Source organism: Perna viridis, chromosome 10 (genome assembly GCF_037379345.1).
Source record: "Perna viridis isolate PV_CMFRI_1.1 ecotype Kerala chromosome 10, ASM3737934v1, whole genome shotgun sequence".
Lineage (NCBI taxonomy): Eukaryota > Metazoa > Mollusca > Bivalvia > Mytilida > Mytilidae > Perna > Perna viridis.
This window is the reverse complement of record NC_142454.1, coordinates 26,139,145-26,156,488: the sequence shown is the minus strand read 5'-3', so window position 1 is coordinate 26,156,488 and position 17,344 is coordinate 26,139,145. Positions and strand designations below refer to the sequence as shown.

The following is a 17,344-nucleotide window of genomic DNA, read 5'->3' as shown; positions in this document are numbered from 1 at the left end:
TTGCATATTTTAAACTTTTTATTTAAAGCTTGACCGTAAATTGACCGATATTCTTTTCGATTTTCTCAAAATTTATGCGAAATAAGCGTTGCGTGTCAGATCAGTTTGATACTATATATAAAGGGGAAATTCATGTTTATATTTATAGCCTAAGCCAATGTTTCAAAGGAAGAAAAAAAAACATTCTCAACGAAGAGGTTAAGTTGGAATTTCATGACACCAAATCTGAATAAAGCTCACCAACCATTGCTTAGTTATGGTCAACTTGGTGAATTCTTATTTGTCGAAAGCTGGGCTGGACAAAATGATAATTCCATAATAATTGAACTTTTGCCTGTAATATATGCCTTAATAAATGTCAACACATAAAACTAAAGTGCGTAAGGAATACACAGCTGGTTCTAATCTGTAATTACGTTTTTCAGATTAAATTATGCATATTTTGACTCAATTATAATGCACACATGTTCTGCCCACACACTGTTAACAAGCCTATCAACGACCATCGAAAACATATTGATATTGCGGAGACAATGAAATTTGAACACCACTGCACTTATTTCTAAAATTACAACACTTTCGAATATACCCCGATAACCTAACAGCCATGCCATCAGAAGGAAATAAACGGTTTTATCGACACTTTCAAGATCCACGGATTCAAATTAATCGATTTATGCATCTTTGACGTTTGTATTAAAAGATTATGTTAAAAGTTCAAGGCAAGGGCAGTGGCAATCGTGTACTCCATATAACAACCTGATGGAAAAGCAGGGTTTCTTTTTCAATAAATAAAATTTTAAACCTTGAAAATCAAGCGTCATATTCGTCACAGATACAGGTCTATGCAGGTCAATACCTCTTACGTTTAAAAGCCACACTTGCGTGCCATTCCTTTGAATAAAATTTTATTTCTCCACCATGAATATTTTCTTTAAATTTGAAAACCTCAAAAACCCAGCAAGACATGAGCAATCATCCCACTAAACTGAAAAAAAAAGAATTTTAATGATTTGTGTATATACCAAACTGTGTCTCAGTTAAATAAACACTGAAAATCGTACCTTCACAAGAAATCTCGAAAATTTTGATTATCAATGTGTTTTACCTTATCAGAAAATCTAATATCTTGTTACACACACAGCTGCAGCTGGTTGCAATATTACATACTACAGAACTTGAAAAAAAAAGTGGACAAAAGAGGGACAACCTATCATTGCCCTGAAAAGCTATGTTGTCTTAGGGGAAACACTTATAGTCTTCCTTTTATTCAACAGATCCCCAATATTGCAAAAATAGAGCATGAATGGAATATTAAGTGATACTTTGCCGCATAATGGTGAAAAAAGGGGATGACACAATGTTCAAATTTTACCTGTATTTCATAGTACTAATCAACTGTGCAAATTGGGGGATGAACAGACAGACAGACAGACAAGGAACATTTCCAAGGAATATCACATAATACGGGTATAAATACGGAACCTACTTTCAAAAGGTGTAGGTATCCTTATTTTCTAATGAGGGATTGAACAACATCATATATTTGCCAATACAGACTCCTGAATCGTCCATTGTTACAGGCATCAAGATTTTCCCTCAGACTGACACATGATTGTGAAAATTGGTGAGCAAATAAAAATAAAAATATGACCAACTGATACATTTAATTAGATTTCATATAAATTTGGATTAATTTAGCACCACAAAAAACAATGTCAATCCAAATAATTTCTTCATATGCATTTGGCCTTTTAAAAGTTATTTCCTTAATTCTCAGGACATTTTTCATGAAACAACAAACAAGGAAGGCAATTCTTTTACTTTTCACAGTCCCCTAAAAGGTACAAGATCTTTTCAAATTGTTCATTACCAAAATAAAATAAGGGAGATATTTTTCTTGTTAATATTTAATTGATACATATAACGGGTAAGAAAACACACTACAAAAAAGCCAAGGAAGGTCCTGAGAACAAGAAATTATTTTTAGTTGGCCTTACAAGGTTAATTAATGCCTATAAACAAATTATCAATAATCTAACAACTTATTGAATTGCAAATTAGAATCTTGGAGAAAATAATAAAGTAATTATGAGATTCAAAGATTTTCGTACTGGGGACATCTGGATATCTGGATCAGAATATTGGAAAATACAAAAAAGATACAAGATAATATGTTCTAGAATAAAATACTGTCAGATTCATACAGTATATATGATAAAAATTTTACATTTGTGAAAACTTATCATTTTTCTGTGTACTGAATGAGACATAGAAGACTGAAATTAAATTTAAAAACCCTTTGTTTTTACGTTATTAATTCATGATTTATTGCTTGCACTTTTCATGATCATTTGGTCAATTAAGACCAAGATGTAATTTTAGTTTTTGCAATATTGAAAAAAAATGCACTTCACTCAAATTGAAAATAAAAAAAAAAATACGACCACAACTTTTGCTATTATGGCCCCGTGGCAGTTGCTGCAACATAAAGACACCATAACAATTTCAAAATTCACATAAATAAATCATTTCTCAAAACCATGTTTAATAAATACAAATAACAAAATAAATCTGAGCTAAAGCAGCACTATGTAACTTGTAGGAAGACATATTATTCCTATAATTATGAAAGTACGGTAAATAAAAAATATTTTTAGGACAGTGTTTTAGTGAATATAAATCATAGAAATGAACTAAAAATTTAAGGTACAAATGTTATTAACATATAGAGATATTTGTAAATGGAATAAATTCTCTTAAAATACTAATTAAGTTCTAAAAAAGCAAAGAAAAATGAACAGCAGATTGATACACATATCCTCCTTTTTTTCTATGTTTCAAAACCTAAAAAAAATGAAACCAAAAGGGAGCTGCCTCCAAGAAGACAACCATTTTTCTTCCAAAAAATTACCATACTCAAATTTCTTAACATACTTCAGAGTTGCTGTACACCAATTTATTTTTGCCAGTTCATTTTTACGAGCAAAAAAAGCCACCAAAACTAATCTCCTATTATTCAGTCTATAATGATAACATTACTGACTGAGAGAGTGATAGCCAAGAATTTAATAGCACCAAAATTATATGTGCATTCTAAGATATCAAAATATCCAGGAAAACAAATGAGATAACAGCAAAGTACAATCTCTGGACAGTGGCATACCATAAAATTTGGTCAAAAGACCAGCATACAGAAACAGAGAAAATGGAAAGAAAATAAAAAGATTTAAGTGTAAGTTTTTGTAAGAATCAGGCAAAATGGGAAAAATCAGAAACATGCATGTCAAAAACCCACTGATTTGACAATATAATTTCACTCAAGGTCGCTTTCTCTATTTAAAAAAGCCATTATTTGATCTTTGCATCCCTGGATTTGCTCAAATTTTTTTCAATACAGTGTTAGAAAATGGGGTTTTTGACAGAGTTATCTGCCCACGAAATGTTCATTTTCAGTGCATTTCCATGAAATTATAACTCAACATATCAAAATGATATGGAACATCTTGTCTTTTCCTTGATTCTGAAGGTAAAAATAGGCAAATTAAAACTTTCAAAATGGTGGATTTTTTAATACCATGTTTCACCCACTGCCTGATTCTTACAAAGTCTAACACTTAACTACCAGCACATCAAAATATAAAGCTTCATAAAGTAACAAACAATAAAAACACACAATCTTGAATATAAACCAATATAAAAAGCAGGTTGATTTAAGTTAGACCTGGAGTTACTTTATTAGCTTTTGAAAGCAAAAACTAATAAAAAACCAAGGGCCAGCTTTAATATGACCGCTTTGAAAATATCACAGACAACAAAGTATAAATTAAATCATAAACTAAATACAATTATAATATCAAAAATATAATGATATGAATAATATAATTGCTTTCATGATACAACCCACACATATCCTTCATACAAGATGTATGATTTTCAACAGATGAAGTAAAGGAAATGTACACATTTCAAACTGGAATGCTGACTGATATTCACTAAAAAAGAAAGAAAAAAGAAACTATCTATTCTTTGACTTTTATTTTTATGAGGTTAACTTATACCTATTCTAGAGTTATCCCCCCTCAAATTGCAATGTTTGCCAAAAGCTGACCAGTGGACAAAATTTCATATTAAAAGAGTATTTCTTGTTTGCCTCATTTTGCTAAAGAAAATATTTTGACTTGGACAATATAAGCTATATTCTATTTATACCTGCTATTATCCACTGACATAATCAAGTTGACTGGCACTTATTTTTAACACTGCAAAAAGTTGTATTTCATAAACACAGGTATCTTAAATTCAACACAATGGATGGAGCTACATACATATACCCAAAATTGGCTTTATGAATTCTCAGTCTATTACCACATGAGATCAACAGGCATTAAATGTGTTTTTCCAAGAGAAAACAGCTGGACTATTGCTTAAGCAAAACAAATAACCTAAAACATTGGAAAATCAATAAATATTTCTATCTCATTACTTCTAAGAGTATTATGTAAGAAAATATCAACAAGTGTAGGCTGTAAGTCAACCAAGTGCAAATCCCACAGTATTTTTACAACTTTTACATGCATTTCATCCACAACATTCAACAGCTTGGATGTGGAATGAATCAGAAAATATTATTATAGGAAAGCAGAAAATATTATTTTCAAAAATTAATTTACTTTAACTATTCTGTAGAAAGTACATCTTGGAATAATTATTCACCGGTACAATATAAATGGAATAGTTGAAAGCTGCCATTATTAAATCTCAAATAAGAATTTGACACTCTGTCATTTGGCCAAAATAACATTTTTTAAAAAGATCAAACTTATATTATACCATCACTATGATATTCAATTAGATAAGAAGCTCCTAGAATGGGTTTATCAAGAGGTATAGGATGAAATTCTTAAGGTAGTCGACTGAACATTTAAGGAAGGGTTTGTTTAAAACTTTCTATCAATATCTTATAAATTATAATGAGTAGTTTTAATCTTTTTTATTGTCCAGGGAACTTCCTAAGGAAGTTCATTAGATGGTTGTTACTGAATCAATAGAAAACTAACTCTATCTCCTGAACATTATCATTGCATGTGGCAGTGTCGAAAATAATTGACCTAGTAGATAAATTTTTAACTTGGTCACTTTTGCCTTGACTGGTAACAAACTAAAATATTCTTGAAACTTTACCAATAAATGATAACTTATTCAATAAGTCATTGTTATATACAATACTCTTCCTGTTCTAAAGATTACTTCAATTAGAATTTTCAAAATGTTGTTATGTTCAACTTTAAACCTTATACATGTAGCTTTAATGAAGTTCCCCGAACAAGAATCAGCATAGTTACAGTTATATACAAATGTACTTCAAGGCAGAGATATTCAAAACTTTTTTTCCAAATAGGACCTAGACCAAAAAAAACTTGCAACAAATTTTACAAAATGAATACAAAATATGCAAGAATCAATAGCTACATTTAAAAAAAAATCTTCATAAATTTAATTATTTTCGGGCAGGGATAGTAGACGATATCAGCCCCTAAATAAAGTACAAGAAAATCCCAGCAAGTTTTAGTAGTACTTAATCCATTTAATATTCCCTTCACACACTCAGTATAAATAAAGACATCACAACCACTCAATATAGACCTATACAAAATTTTTCACAACAATAAATGTAAATAAAAATTTTAATTTACTCAAATATGAATTCATCATACTAAAACATGATTTACAGACATTCTTTTCATGATCAATATTACAAAACCTCTCACAACTTACAATAAATATTATGACCCTTGCATTTTATCTATGATTTAATGACTAGACAAATGATAATGTCACACATATTGCTTTAAATCTTCTATATGGCCCTGGTAAATGCTATAACATTACGAAATTGTCAGCAGTTAAATGCAACAAAAATTTCCTCATTTCATTCTGCTAAGGCACAGAAGTAGGACTGTCAGTTAGAGAGATTTTAGTCCTTTACTTAGATTAAAGGAATTTTTAGCATACATGGGGAAGAGACTCCTCATTCATTTACAATAGAATCTAGGACAGTATGAATCTCATACATTTCATGTCAGCCTTGACAGTGCTACAGAGAAGGGAATGCCAAAAGAACAATTTTCTTAAACACAATAAAAAAACACAATAAACATTGCCTAATTTCAAGAAATTAAATTGTGAACTTTACAAAAATAACAAGTGAAATTTAAAAAAAAATAAAAAAACTTAAACAAACAGTAAATAAGTGAATTAAATATTTGTACTATCTGATCCATAAGTGAAAAAAAAAAACACTAGGAAGCTTAAAAGAGCAATAACTTATTTGATGGTAAAAAATTCTTTGTCAATAAATTCAATGTTTGAAACTCTTTAGCTAATGACACATTGCTGATATGAAAAAAAAATCCTTTATTTTTAAGGAGGTAGACCTAGGGTAAGGGACACAACTCATGAAATCAGTGATATGTTTGTATCATATTCATTTTCACCAAAGCCTCTCAAGCTTTCGTTTGAAGCAGAATAAAATGAATCCAAGTTCATTAGATGCTTACATAACATTGATGTAAAATGCTGAATACAAACGTTCCAATGATTTTTAAGAGTTGTGTCCCTTACCCTAGGTCTACCTCCTTAATTCATCTTTGAAAGACAAACAACCTGAGTAAAAGACCCGACACTACTAAAACACCTGTTCAAAAAGGTATAACTTTCATCTATAATGCTGAAAACATTCAATTCTTTGATGAACATCCTCTTGGCAAGTTTCTTTTTAAAGGCACCAGCTGACTGAAGAATCTTCAATGGCACTCTTCACAAGGCATGCTAGTCTGGTGGAAAAGTCTTGATCTATGCTAGTCAATAGGTCAGACCTTATTTAATTCCATGACCATTCAAGGACCACAACTCTAGTCAACCTGCATTGACATGTTGAGACATGTCCAAACAATTTTACATGGTCCAATTAAGCTGCTTTTATCAAGCATTGCTAAAAGTCCATCACTCACTCAGTCTGTGAGAACTTTAGTGATAATTATGTTCATTAAATCAACTTTTTCATTTCAGGTCAGAAGTAACCCATTATCCAATTTAAATGCCATTTCCATAACAGTCTGAGGTATAGATTCGTGGAAACACACATACATTTCTTTTTCATCTGGAAAAACTCTCCTGAAAACAAAAAAAATGATTATGGTTATGATTATGTTAAATATATTTAAGTCACTTAAATACTAACTGGTACTCACATGACATTCTCATAAAACAGAGATGTGGCGAAAATACCCATTGGATGATGATCAAATGATTGAATTTTAGATTTTGTCAAAATGTGAAAGAAGCACACAAAAAGAAGAACTAAATTTGAATCTAAGAAACCCAGGAGGAGTGACCTTGAACCTTCAACAATTAAATATCTTGCTTTATAGGTATCAACATATTATAATAATAAAAAAGAGTTTACATATCTTGCCTTAGACCCTGCAGTAGCCTTTAATTCTGATATACCTACCCAATAACCCAGTAAGTAAGTGTAAGAAGAGTGGGGTGAGTGTTTCTTGCCTTGGACACAGAGGTAACTTGTGATACCTACCCTATAACCCAATAGGTAAGTGTAAGAGGTGGAGGCTGTTTCTTGCTGTTCTCTGAATGTTGAGGTATACTACAGGTAAACAGAACTCCATGTTCTCTAACATTACTAAAAGAGGTATCCTTCCCAAATTTACTGGCCTTGTTAGAACATAGTGACTGAAAAAGAATTGCAATTATATTTAAGGTTTCATGTCTGCTCATGTGCAGGTTATATGAAATAAGATTTTTAGTTTTTGTATTATTTTTTTCAATCACCCTTTGTTACCACACTGTAGGAATAAGATGTACAGAACCAAAGGAAAAAAAGAATGACCTAAACCAGAAAGTTACAGTAAAGTAAAGAATCATGAAGTTTAAATTTGTATAAGTGGAAATCTGCAATCTGCAGAAAAATCACATTCCAGCTTTTCAAAGTGACAAATTACAAGCAGAACTGACCTGTGCATAACCATATTTAACAATCGTTTCACTACTAAAGTCTCATCAAATTCCCTCTAATGGTTTGAGAGGAGTTATGGTTAGAACTGGGAATGGACATGGGGTATAAAAAGAAAATTCAAAATGCAGTGAAATACAGTATAGGGTCATTTTGGTTTATCTTGAATTTGTTATATTTCACAAAAAAATGTACTTGTACCTTACCTTACGTAAAGTTTTACTGAAGAAGCTGCGTATCTGAAGACAAATTGTATAGAAATGGTTCATCACAACTTCCTGTAATGCACCATTAACAACAGACATCTCTTGCTGGGTTGGAGATATATAGGTACCTTCAAACTCATTCATACAAATATAGTGGAAGAGGTAGCCATCCATTCCTTTAGTCAACCTGTACATAGAACAGAAAGAGAATTGTTTACCAAAATCAGATTTCTCTTCCCTTTTAAAGCATGCACAAAGGCAAAAAAATGGAATTGAAAAAAATCTAAAATGCAGATTCCATGTTTTGCACTGTCTCCATTACAGACCAATATATCTCACCAGGTGGAGATTGCACTAGGTAGAAGTCTCCATTACAGACCAATATATCTCACCAGGTGGAGATTGCACTAGGTACAACCATATATACATTGTATCTAAAGCATTAACCATAATCTTCAATACTTAATATATTTTCCCTTTGTTTCACTTTAAAATACCAATAAAGCATTTTTTTCAATAATTAAGTAATAAAGGGGAGACAATCAAATCAAGAAAATACTAAAACAAAGTTATCTACATTAGCTTTCTGTTCCCAATGTGATAGTTGTTGAAATTTACAATTTTGTCATATACACTGTATTAGTAGTGGTGTATATAATTGTATCTTCTTTGGTTTTACAGAATTACAGTAGAAATTGATTATCAATGTTGTTCTCTTTTGGATATTTTCTCCAATTTGATTAACTATTCTATCATAAACTTACTTGATATGTGATATTTCATCTCCCTGGACAGGTAAAGCTGATGGAGAACTAGGTATATCAAAGATGGATCCAGCCTTACTCAAACCTATCCTATTCTGTAATGAAAATTAACACTTTTTATTACATAGATATCAGTGATTTACCCCATATTCCCAGTGTAAAAAAAATTGATAATTCAAACTGCGAAATAAAATTGGATATTTCACTCTCGCACATTCTCCTGCCAAAACTTCTTATCACGAATATCAATCTGCTATTCACAAAATATCAAAATCACATTGAAAATAGCAACGATTAATGAAAGAAATCTGTAATATAAATAGGATAATCAATTGGTTATCGTGAATAACCAAAATATGATCACGTGTGCCAAGAATTCATAAACATTTAACTCGTGCACGGAACAAGTTCTGCACACTCGTTAAATCTAGGCGTTCTTTGGCATTTGTGATCACATTTTGATTATTCACTCTTTCCAATTAATTATTCTATTATTATTTATCCTTTTTTATAATTTTCATGCTGATTCAAAGAAGTTGTATAAGTCGATAGTGATCTTTCCACATGATGTTCAAAGAACATACATACATAAACTAATGCTACTTCTTCTTTTCTGTAAAACCTGATGTAACTACTCCTTACTATAATCCTATTTACGGATATAAATTTTTGTCGTTTTTCAAAATTTTTTTTTTTCAGTTGAACCTTAATTCCATAGATTTTACTGCTAAGCATTTATCATTTTGTTGCAAATTTGAATTTGTGGTTCAACCCAACCAGGGAATAACGTGAAAATTGGTACCCATTAACAATAATTTTGCCACAATATGTTAAAATTTTTATCAAGTGCTTAATAATGCTTAATCCATTTGATATGGAGAAATTCTATTAAAATAAATTTAAGTCACAAGACCACCTCAAACATCTAACACATGTAACATTTACCTTATTATTAACACCAAGACTCCCACTACTTTCACCTGAGTCATTAGACCCATACGACAATTTACTTCCTTGTCTCTTCATCACCGGAGTGGAATTACCACTGCCTCCCCCTCTTATATCATGATCATCATAAGCTAAAAAAGAAAGTATGCCATTTCCTCCAAACTGACATTCCATCACAATTTATTGAATAAGTTCTGCTTAATAATGTGCCCTAAATATGGTATTGTTATGAAAAAAAAAAAAAACAATCACAAACGTAACTCTAAGACATGTGACAGACACAGAATAATAGATACATCTGCAGAATAACAAGATGACTTATTGGAAGACTTATCGGAAAGAGTGAATAACCTAAATATGATTACCATTGCCGAAGTACACCAAGATTAAATAAGTTGTGCACAATTTATATCTCCAAGCATTCTCAGTATGAGTAATAACATTTTGGTATTTCGTGATTTGCATCATATTTCAAATAATCAGTAACGTCAAATAAAATTAACGTTATAAGAGAAAAGTTGTAACATTAAGGTGGGAGAAAGTCAGAGTGTGAAAATGCACTGTTAAATTTCACATGTGAATTATTGAAAAACAGGGAACATTTGATATTTACTACTATCTAAATACACTTCTTATTTTATGAAGCTGAATTTTCCCCAGCATGTTCTATATAGAGAAGACAGCAACTATGCACTTACAGTTTCTGGACGGCAATCTAGATTTCTGTGGAGTAACAATATTTTCATCCTTCTTTGGCTTCTGACCAACAATCACAGAATCGGCACAAGCCAAACAGGGACCTTTGGATATCTTTGACAACCTAAATAAAAAAAAAAAAAAAAAAAAAGTACTTTTATTGTCAGGTTTTTCAAAATTCACTCATTTATTAATTCTTGAATAAATGGATTTCAATAGGCAATCACAAGTTACACTTTGTAGAAAATATGAATTCCAGATTTTAACTATGAAAAAAGTACCTATGTTGTACTCTTTGTGACATTGTTACGTTTGTGTACTCTGTACTATGTCCCTTACCTGTGTTCTACACTTTGTGTCATTGTAACTTCATCAGCCTCAAACTGTAACAGGGTGGCTTTAGCCTGGGACACGTAGAAAGGATGGGGTGATGGGTGTCCTGTCTGAGACTGGGAACAGCCACCTGCTTCCAGCAACGTACACAGTAGGAAATGTTTCTGAAAAGAAAGCAACAAAACTGTGAATAATAAAGGTAAGAAACTCAATTAAAACAGACTGCAGTTCACAAAAGACATCCTGACCAAGACTACAACTCATTCAGCTTAAACAGCTAAGTGTAAACCAGTTTATTTTGTTATTGATTTATTTCCACTGATTTCCATATCAAGAAAGGTTCATGAAAATAAATCACTTTATTTAAATTACTCAATATGGAATATATTTTAGACTGAGAGCAAGTTGACATCCAAAAACATTAATAAAATAAAGGTGGTCTACAGTACTAAACTTAAATTATTCCTATTCAGAACTTCGGGAAAAATTAACGGTATGGATTTATGCACAGATAAACAGCAGCTAAATCTAAAGCCCTTGATGTCTAAATAGAGAGGGAAAAACAGTTGTGTCAGAAATTCATAAAATATGAATCATTCTATTTTCACTATTCAGCAAGAAAAAAAAACCATCAAAAATAAAAATAATTGCCTAGATAAAGTCCCTTTATTTAAAGTAAACATTTGTAAGAGTGAGTGTTAGCTGTTAAATAGAATTGCAGCACAAATGTTTGGATATCTTGGACAACCTAAAAAATGATGTCACTCCCCATATTTTGTGTATAATCTTTTTTATTTGGTTCACTATATTGTGTATGTAGATCGTCTCTGTTTCATGTGTTCACGTTCACGCCATGTTTTTTGGATTTTGATTTATTTGAATCTTCCCACTGCTGATAATTTGGTATTTTTTTGCCAATAATTTACATCCAAAACCAAAAAATAAGTACATGTATTTGCAAAAAATTAACTGTAACCTACCATTCCTATGACCATTAAATACCATCTGCCACTGGGATACTGGTAGCCCTGAGGACAGGGTTGTGACTGGTGAGAGTATTGGGATGGGAACATTTCTCTCCAGACGACCAGTTCCTCTACTGGTTTCCTGGCCAACATCTTTACTATGCAGTGGTGTTTGAGAAACAGGTGAACATCTTTGAGGTCAGACTGGCTAAGGTGATTACATAATAAATATTCCTACAAATAATAAGAATGAAAGAAATGTGGATAAGGCAATAATCACTGAAATATATTATAATGGACTAACAACTATACCTTGTTTCTATATTTGGTAGGTTGATTAAATATAATTCACAGTTCAGTTACTTTTATTATATAACTAGATATTTTTTTGGTCATTGGATATGTAGAAGTAAGAGCTCGGCAAATTTTGATTTAGTATATCACATCACTGAAACAATACAATAAAAGACTACAGCTTGGGAATAAATCGTGAAACTTCACAACTGTAAAAAAAATTCACTTCCTGTTATCTATTTCAGACATGGCTTTACGGAGCCAACCATTAAAGTGGAAATTGCTGAAATTGGAAGTAACATACCATAAACAAAGAACCGTAATGGTAAATTCCAGATTTTAAAAAGCAGAAGAAAATCAAATCTGCTATTTAGCCAGATATTTATTCTTCCAAACTTTACCTTATAAAACACACAAGATCCTAGAATGGAATATTCTCTCCGTGAATCCTTAGAAATAGGGTCCAGCTGAAAAGAAACAAAATTCCTCACAATGATACATGTATTAAAATACAATTGTTGATAAACTAAGATGTAGAGAAAGAAATTAGAAGTAATACCATTCAAGTTTTTTGTCCTATAAAAAATATTGTATTGGTAAACAGCAAGTTGAATTGTTTAGAACAGCTTTTGTACAAACTAAAAACTATAAAACTAAATGTAAATCACTTTAAGACTCTACAAACTGCTTAGTTATTCAACCGTTAATAAGTGAATTCATTTAAGTAGCACTCCAGCTAAGAATCATGCAAAATGTGATTCATGGGTAAAAAGCCTACATATTTTTATTTTTGATAGTTTGTTCGAATTGCCATAGTAAACAGTAACTAACATTCAGTTTTCATATAACCTGTGTTCTTAGGAGAAAAAAATTATATAGAATGCTTTGTAGAGTTCACAATTAAGGGAGATAACTCTGTAAATGATACTCAAATATAGTAGAATCTATTGAATTTTCAATGTTGATTTATCTCCTAAGAGCAGGCAGATTTGAATGAATAATTACACATTTCTTAATATAGACACATAAAACAACTTAATTACAAAAATAAAAATATGTAGCCTTTTTTGGGGTGTATCACATTTTTCTGATTTTGCATGATTCTTACAAAGACAGCTTCTTGAGCATCATTTTTTAAATTATGCTAATACTCACCAGATCATCAAAATCTGAAGCTTCAAATTCACTTAGGATTTCATCACATAACAACTGCAAAAAATCAGTAAATAGCTGCTCTAAGATTGGAAAACAGATAAACATGCACTGTGCAGTGCATAATATTTGAGATTGTAGAAATTGAACTTTTTGCAATTGGGTACTTTTATAGGTCTCCCAAATTATAAAAAGAATGGAAAATCAAATTTCATGTGAGGATTTTTTACAGAGTTGTTACCACTTATGTTAATAACTAACCAATACAGGTAAATGTACATATTTACAGGAAAAAGACAATAATTTCTACTTCTATAAATATGTCTTCAGCTCAATACTAAGCACAGTTTCATTAAAATATTTATACAGATCACTCAGATGACTTTAAAATGACTTATCAAAGGGAGGGAACTGTGTTAATAGCATTACTCACAGGAATTGACTTAGACACAAAATATTTTTATTTTCTGTGACAACTCAAATCAAAGACCTAAGATTTTAAGACTTTTCAAACATTATAGTCTATTCTCAGACTTAATTACTTTTTTTTCAAGATAAGTGACATTGTATGGCATGGCTATCCACTGCTTCACAGGATTATGAATATTCCATAAAATACAGAAAAAAAACTATCTAGTTATAACTACTTCGCTATACAGCACTGTGTAGTTGGTAGTTTTTTGTTCACAATGGAGTTTAACCACTAATTATCAATACATGTATTTATCTTTCAATTCAAAAGTATATCTACGATCAACGAACCCAAATTAAATAAACAAGCGATATCCAAATTAACCTTTAAGAACAGGCCAATCTTTCCAAAAAAAAAAAAAAAAAATAGTAATATATAACTTTACTGCTTAAAGCAGACATTACCTTGGTATCATCAGTGAAGTTAAGGGCTTTGGGTCCTGGTATAATCTCTGTGAATATTTTAGAAGACTGACTAGATATCATGGCACTCTGTGTAATATTGTGTATGTTATGTAGAGAAAGGGAGAATAATTGGTCTAGCTGACTTCTGTGTTTCATATCTCTAAATGCACTACAAAGAAATTAATTACAGTATACAATTATATTTTAAGAGAAATTTTTCCTAGGAAGTTCTGTAAATTTTGAGATTTAAAATGTCAAATACATTTCTAAAAACATTTCTAATTTCAAGTCAATATATACATTCCCACTGACTGCAATGGCAAACTAAATTGTCTGCAAAAACCAGTATGTTTACAGTACACAAATGGTTTAATAAAATGAATCAACTTACAAAAATCTTATGTGGTCCATTTTCTAATGAAAATGAATCTGGTTATGAAGAAACTGAAATGTTTTCAAGATATGGAAAACAATGTCCAACATCAGTGTGGACATTTTTTTACCCTTTTCAAACTTATAAATATTTTAAATAAGGATCAATTCTGAATTTGGATTGAGTCCATTAGTAATGAAACTATAAGGACTGTTTATATTTTTTACCAAGTCTTCCTTGAGTAACCGATTTCTGGACAGTTTACATTTGTTAACAGATAACTTATCTCTATTTATGAAGCATAAACTGTCCAATAATTGCAAATTGAATTGGTAATATACATAACTTGGTAAAAAATATTGAAAACAATCTTAAAATAATTTTGGGTTTTCATTGCAGGGCATAATCTAGAGGGAGAAATGAGCAAAAACCTCTCCTGGTTTGTTCTCACTTCTCCTTTGTTTTCTTTGACAGGGAGAAGTTTTTGTAATAGGATACATATTCAAAAATGTCAATAATGTTATTACATGTTATTTTTTAGTACAGAATGTACTAAAACTTCTCCTTCTCATGAATGTCCCGCATTGTGACAAATATTATAGTCATTGGCCTAACTTGTGGTGTAGCCTAATGTTATACCTGTGAAGTGGACCATACAAAACTAAGATGAGGTGGTTCAACTGTTGGAGTACTTCTTCTACACAGCTCTTTGGTACTCTGAAATAAGATCATCAATAAAACCTTACATTGTCAATCTTCACCTCTTAACTTAACTAGAAAAAAATATATATCAATTTTTTTTTTATGTTTTTCTAACAAAATTGAAAAGGAAATTTCCTGACGTGTTTTTTTCTGACAGTAGTTTTCAAGTGAACATTTTTCTAGGGTATACAATTTTTTTTTCATTAATTTTGGTCAAATTTTTGTATTGGGAATGAGTTTCTCAAGATAAGCAATATCTACAGGAATAATACTGTTGCAAAAAGAACTTTTCCCATAGGTGAAGTTTCAACAAAAAAATCATAACCATAAATATAGCAACAAAAAAAATGAAATGAAAATTTCGACATTTACTGTATGTATTACAACATGAAATACAATGCCACTCACTTGTCAGCAGGCAGGCCAATAACCAGTACATCTTTACCATCTCTCTGGTAAGCAATGTGTATCTTCTGTCTTTGGTGTACTATGGTTGAGCTGTATAAAATAATCAGTTCATTTTGTGAAGTCAACGAGTTTAAATAAAAATATTATATAAAAGAAACAAAGCAATTATTGTATACATTTACAATGAATGTATAATAAAGAATTTGCTCGCCTAACATCAAAACAATGAAATGTTTGTAGATCACATCAATAATTCCTTAACAGTCACTTCAATGTATATTTATCAATCTTCTTCTTGCATGCTTTATCTTAACTCTTCATATCAAACTGAAGTTGTGTGAGGAAAGCCTTATTTTTATACAATTTGTTTTAGTGATAATAAACCTTGATTTTAAATTTGCTAAATTGTAGTGCCATAATTTTCTATATTTTTGGTAAAGCTTCAATACTTACAAAAGCTATATAATGCTATCAAGGCAAACTTAAGAGATAACAATTCATTCATGTTATTACAGATAAAACAAAAATCATCCCTGAGGAGTAGAGTTCTTTAAAATTCATATCACCTATCTAAATAAAATTCATGATTTGTTGTTTCTTGGAGAAATCAAATGTGTTCAAAAACACTTGGATTGCATAAAGCAAAGAAGAAAAGTCACTCCCCAAAAACAAATAAAAATATAAATGAAAAGCATTCCAAATATGAAAGGAAGCTGAGCCAGATAGAAATTTTCAAGTGAAAATCCAGGTTAAAAGAGTAAGAAAAATTCTGTGAGCTGGACCTGTGTCCAGATTTCTAAGTCTACAGAAGCTGAGGTTGGGCTACAAAAACTCTTCCTCAACTATGGGCATACAGTGTGTAGAATAACTCCTTTCTCATAAGTTAGGGTTTACATACCTCCTGGCAGAACTTGATGCTACTTCTGGTAAGACACCACACAGGGTAAGAAAGAGTCCTCTGACCTCCAGTAACTTACTGTCACCTGGCGGGTACTGATATACTATATCTTCCTAATAATACAATATAGGAAAAAAATCAAATAAACTAGATCTATATATACATTTTTTTCACTGTTTACTATTCAGTTTCTGTGGGCTGTAACTGCTCTATGCTTTCTATATTTAGGAAAATTTACATTAGCAGTGGACCTTTATCTCTATTTATGCAATAATTCTATGGGACTAGGTTTAATATAGGCAAATAAAAAATAACTGAATTTGTTGGCACAAATTCAGTAATAGGCTATAAAAAATGGATGGCAGGACCAAACATGTCAAGACAGCAGTAAAGTGTGCTAACTAGTGTGAAACCTACAGTTTTTACTTTTACAATAAAAACATCATTGTGCTACTATATTTTAACTCTTTTTTTGTTTTATTAAACATTTCCTAGTAAATTAAATAATAAACAGACATTTTCTCATACTGATATTAAAAGCAGCTTTAAATTAGACACTTTATTTTCCATGCTTTTCTGAAGTGCAAAGAAAAGTATTAAAATGGATCAAAAGGACATTTTGTAGTAGGGACACTAATGAAAAAAGTCTGTGACTAGTCCACTAGTCCGATGCCCCAGACTAGTAGATTTTGATTTG

At 30.9% G+C, this 17,344-nt stretch overlaps 1 protein-coding gene across 4 annotated transcripts in view; it reads right to left on the bottom strand.

Annotated features, from left to right (window-relative positions):
- Positions 1 to 5,670: 5,670 nt before the first annotated feature.
- Positions 5,671 to 17,344, bottom strand: part of LOC148605155 (protein inturned-like) — a 46,952-nt gene continuing 35,278 nt past the window's right edge. For all 4 annotated transcript variants that reach the window (XM_088549689.1, XM_088549691.1, XM_088549688.1 and 1 more), the window contains 14 exons: positions 16,648 to 16,760; positions 15,750 to 15,839; positions 15,279 to 15,356; positions 14,267 to 14,435; positions 13,394 to 13,447; positions 12,640 to 12,705; positions 11,960 to 12,178; positions 10,986 to 11,143; positions 10,649 to 10,770; positions 9,948 to 10,081; positions 9,003 to 9,097; positions 8,239 to 8,425; positions 7,598 to 7,752; positions 5,671 to 7,176 (listed from right to left, as the gene is read on the bottom strand). In XM_088549689.1, the coding sequence (XP_088405815.1) occupies positions 7,068 to 7,176; positions 7,598 to 7,752; positions 8,239 to 8,425; positions 9,003 to 9,097; positions 9,948 to 10,081; positions 10,649 to 10,770; positions 10,986 to 11,143; positions 11,960 to 12,178; positions 12,640 to 12,705; positions 13,394 to 13,447; positions 14,267 to 14,435; positions 15,279 to 15,356; positions 15,750 to 15,839; positions 16,648 to 16,760 (1,749 nt within the window). In that variant the 3' untranslated portion in view covers positions 5,671 to 7,067. The remainder of the gene's footprint in view (positions 7,177 to 7,597; positions 7,753 to 8,238; positions 8,426 to 9,002; positions 9,098 to 9,947; positions 10,082 to 10,648; positions 10,771 to 10,985; positions 11,144 to 11,959; positions 12,179 to 12,639; positions 12,706 to 13,393; positions 13,448 to 14,266; positions 14,436 to 15,278; positions 15,357 to 15,749; positions 15,840 to 16,647; positions 16,761 to 17,344) is intronic.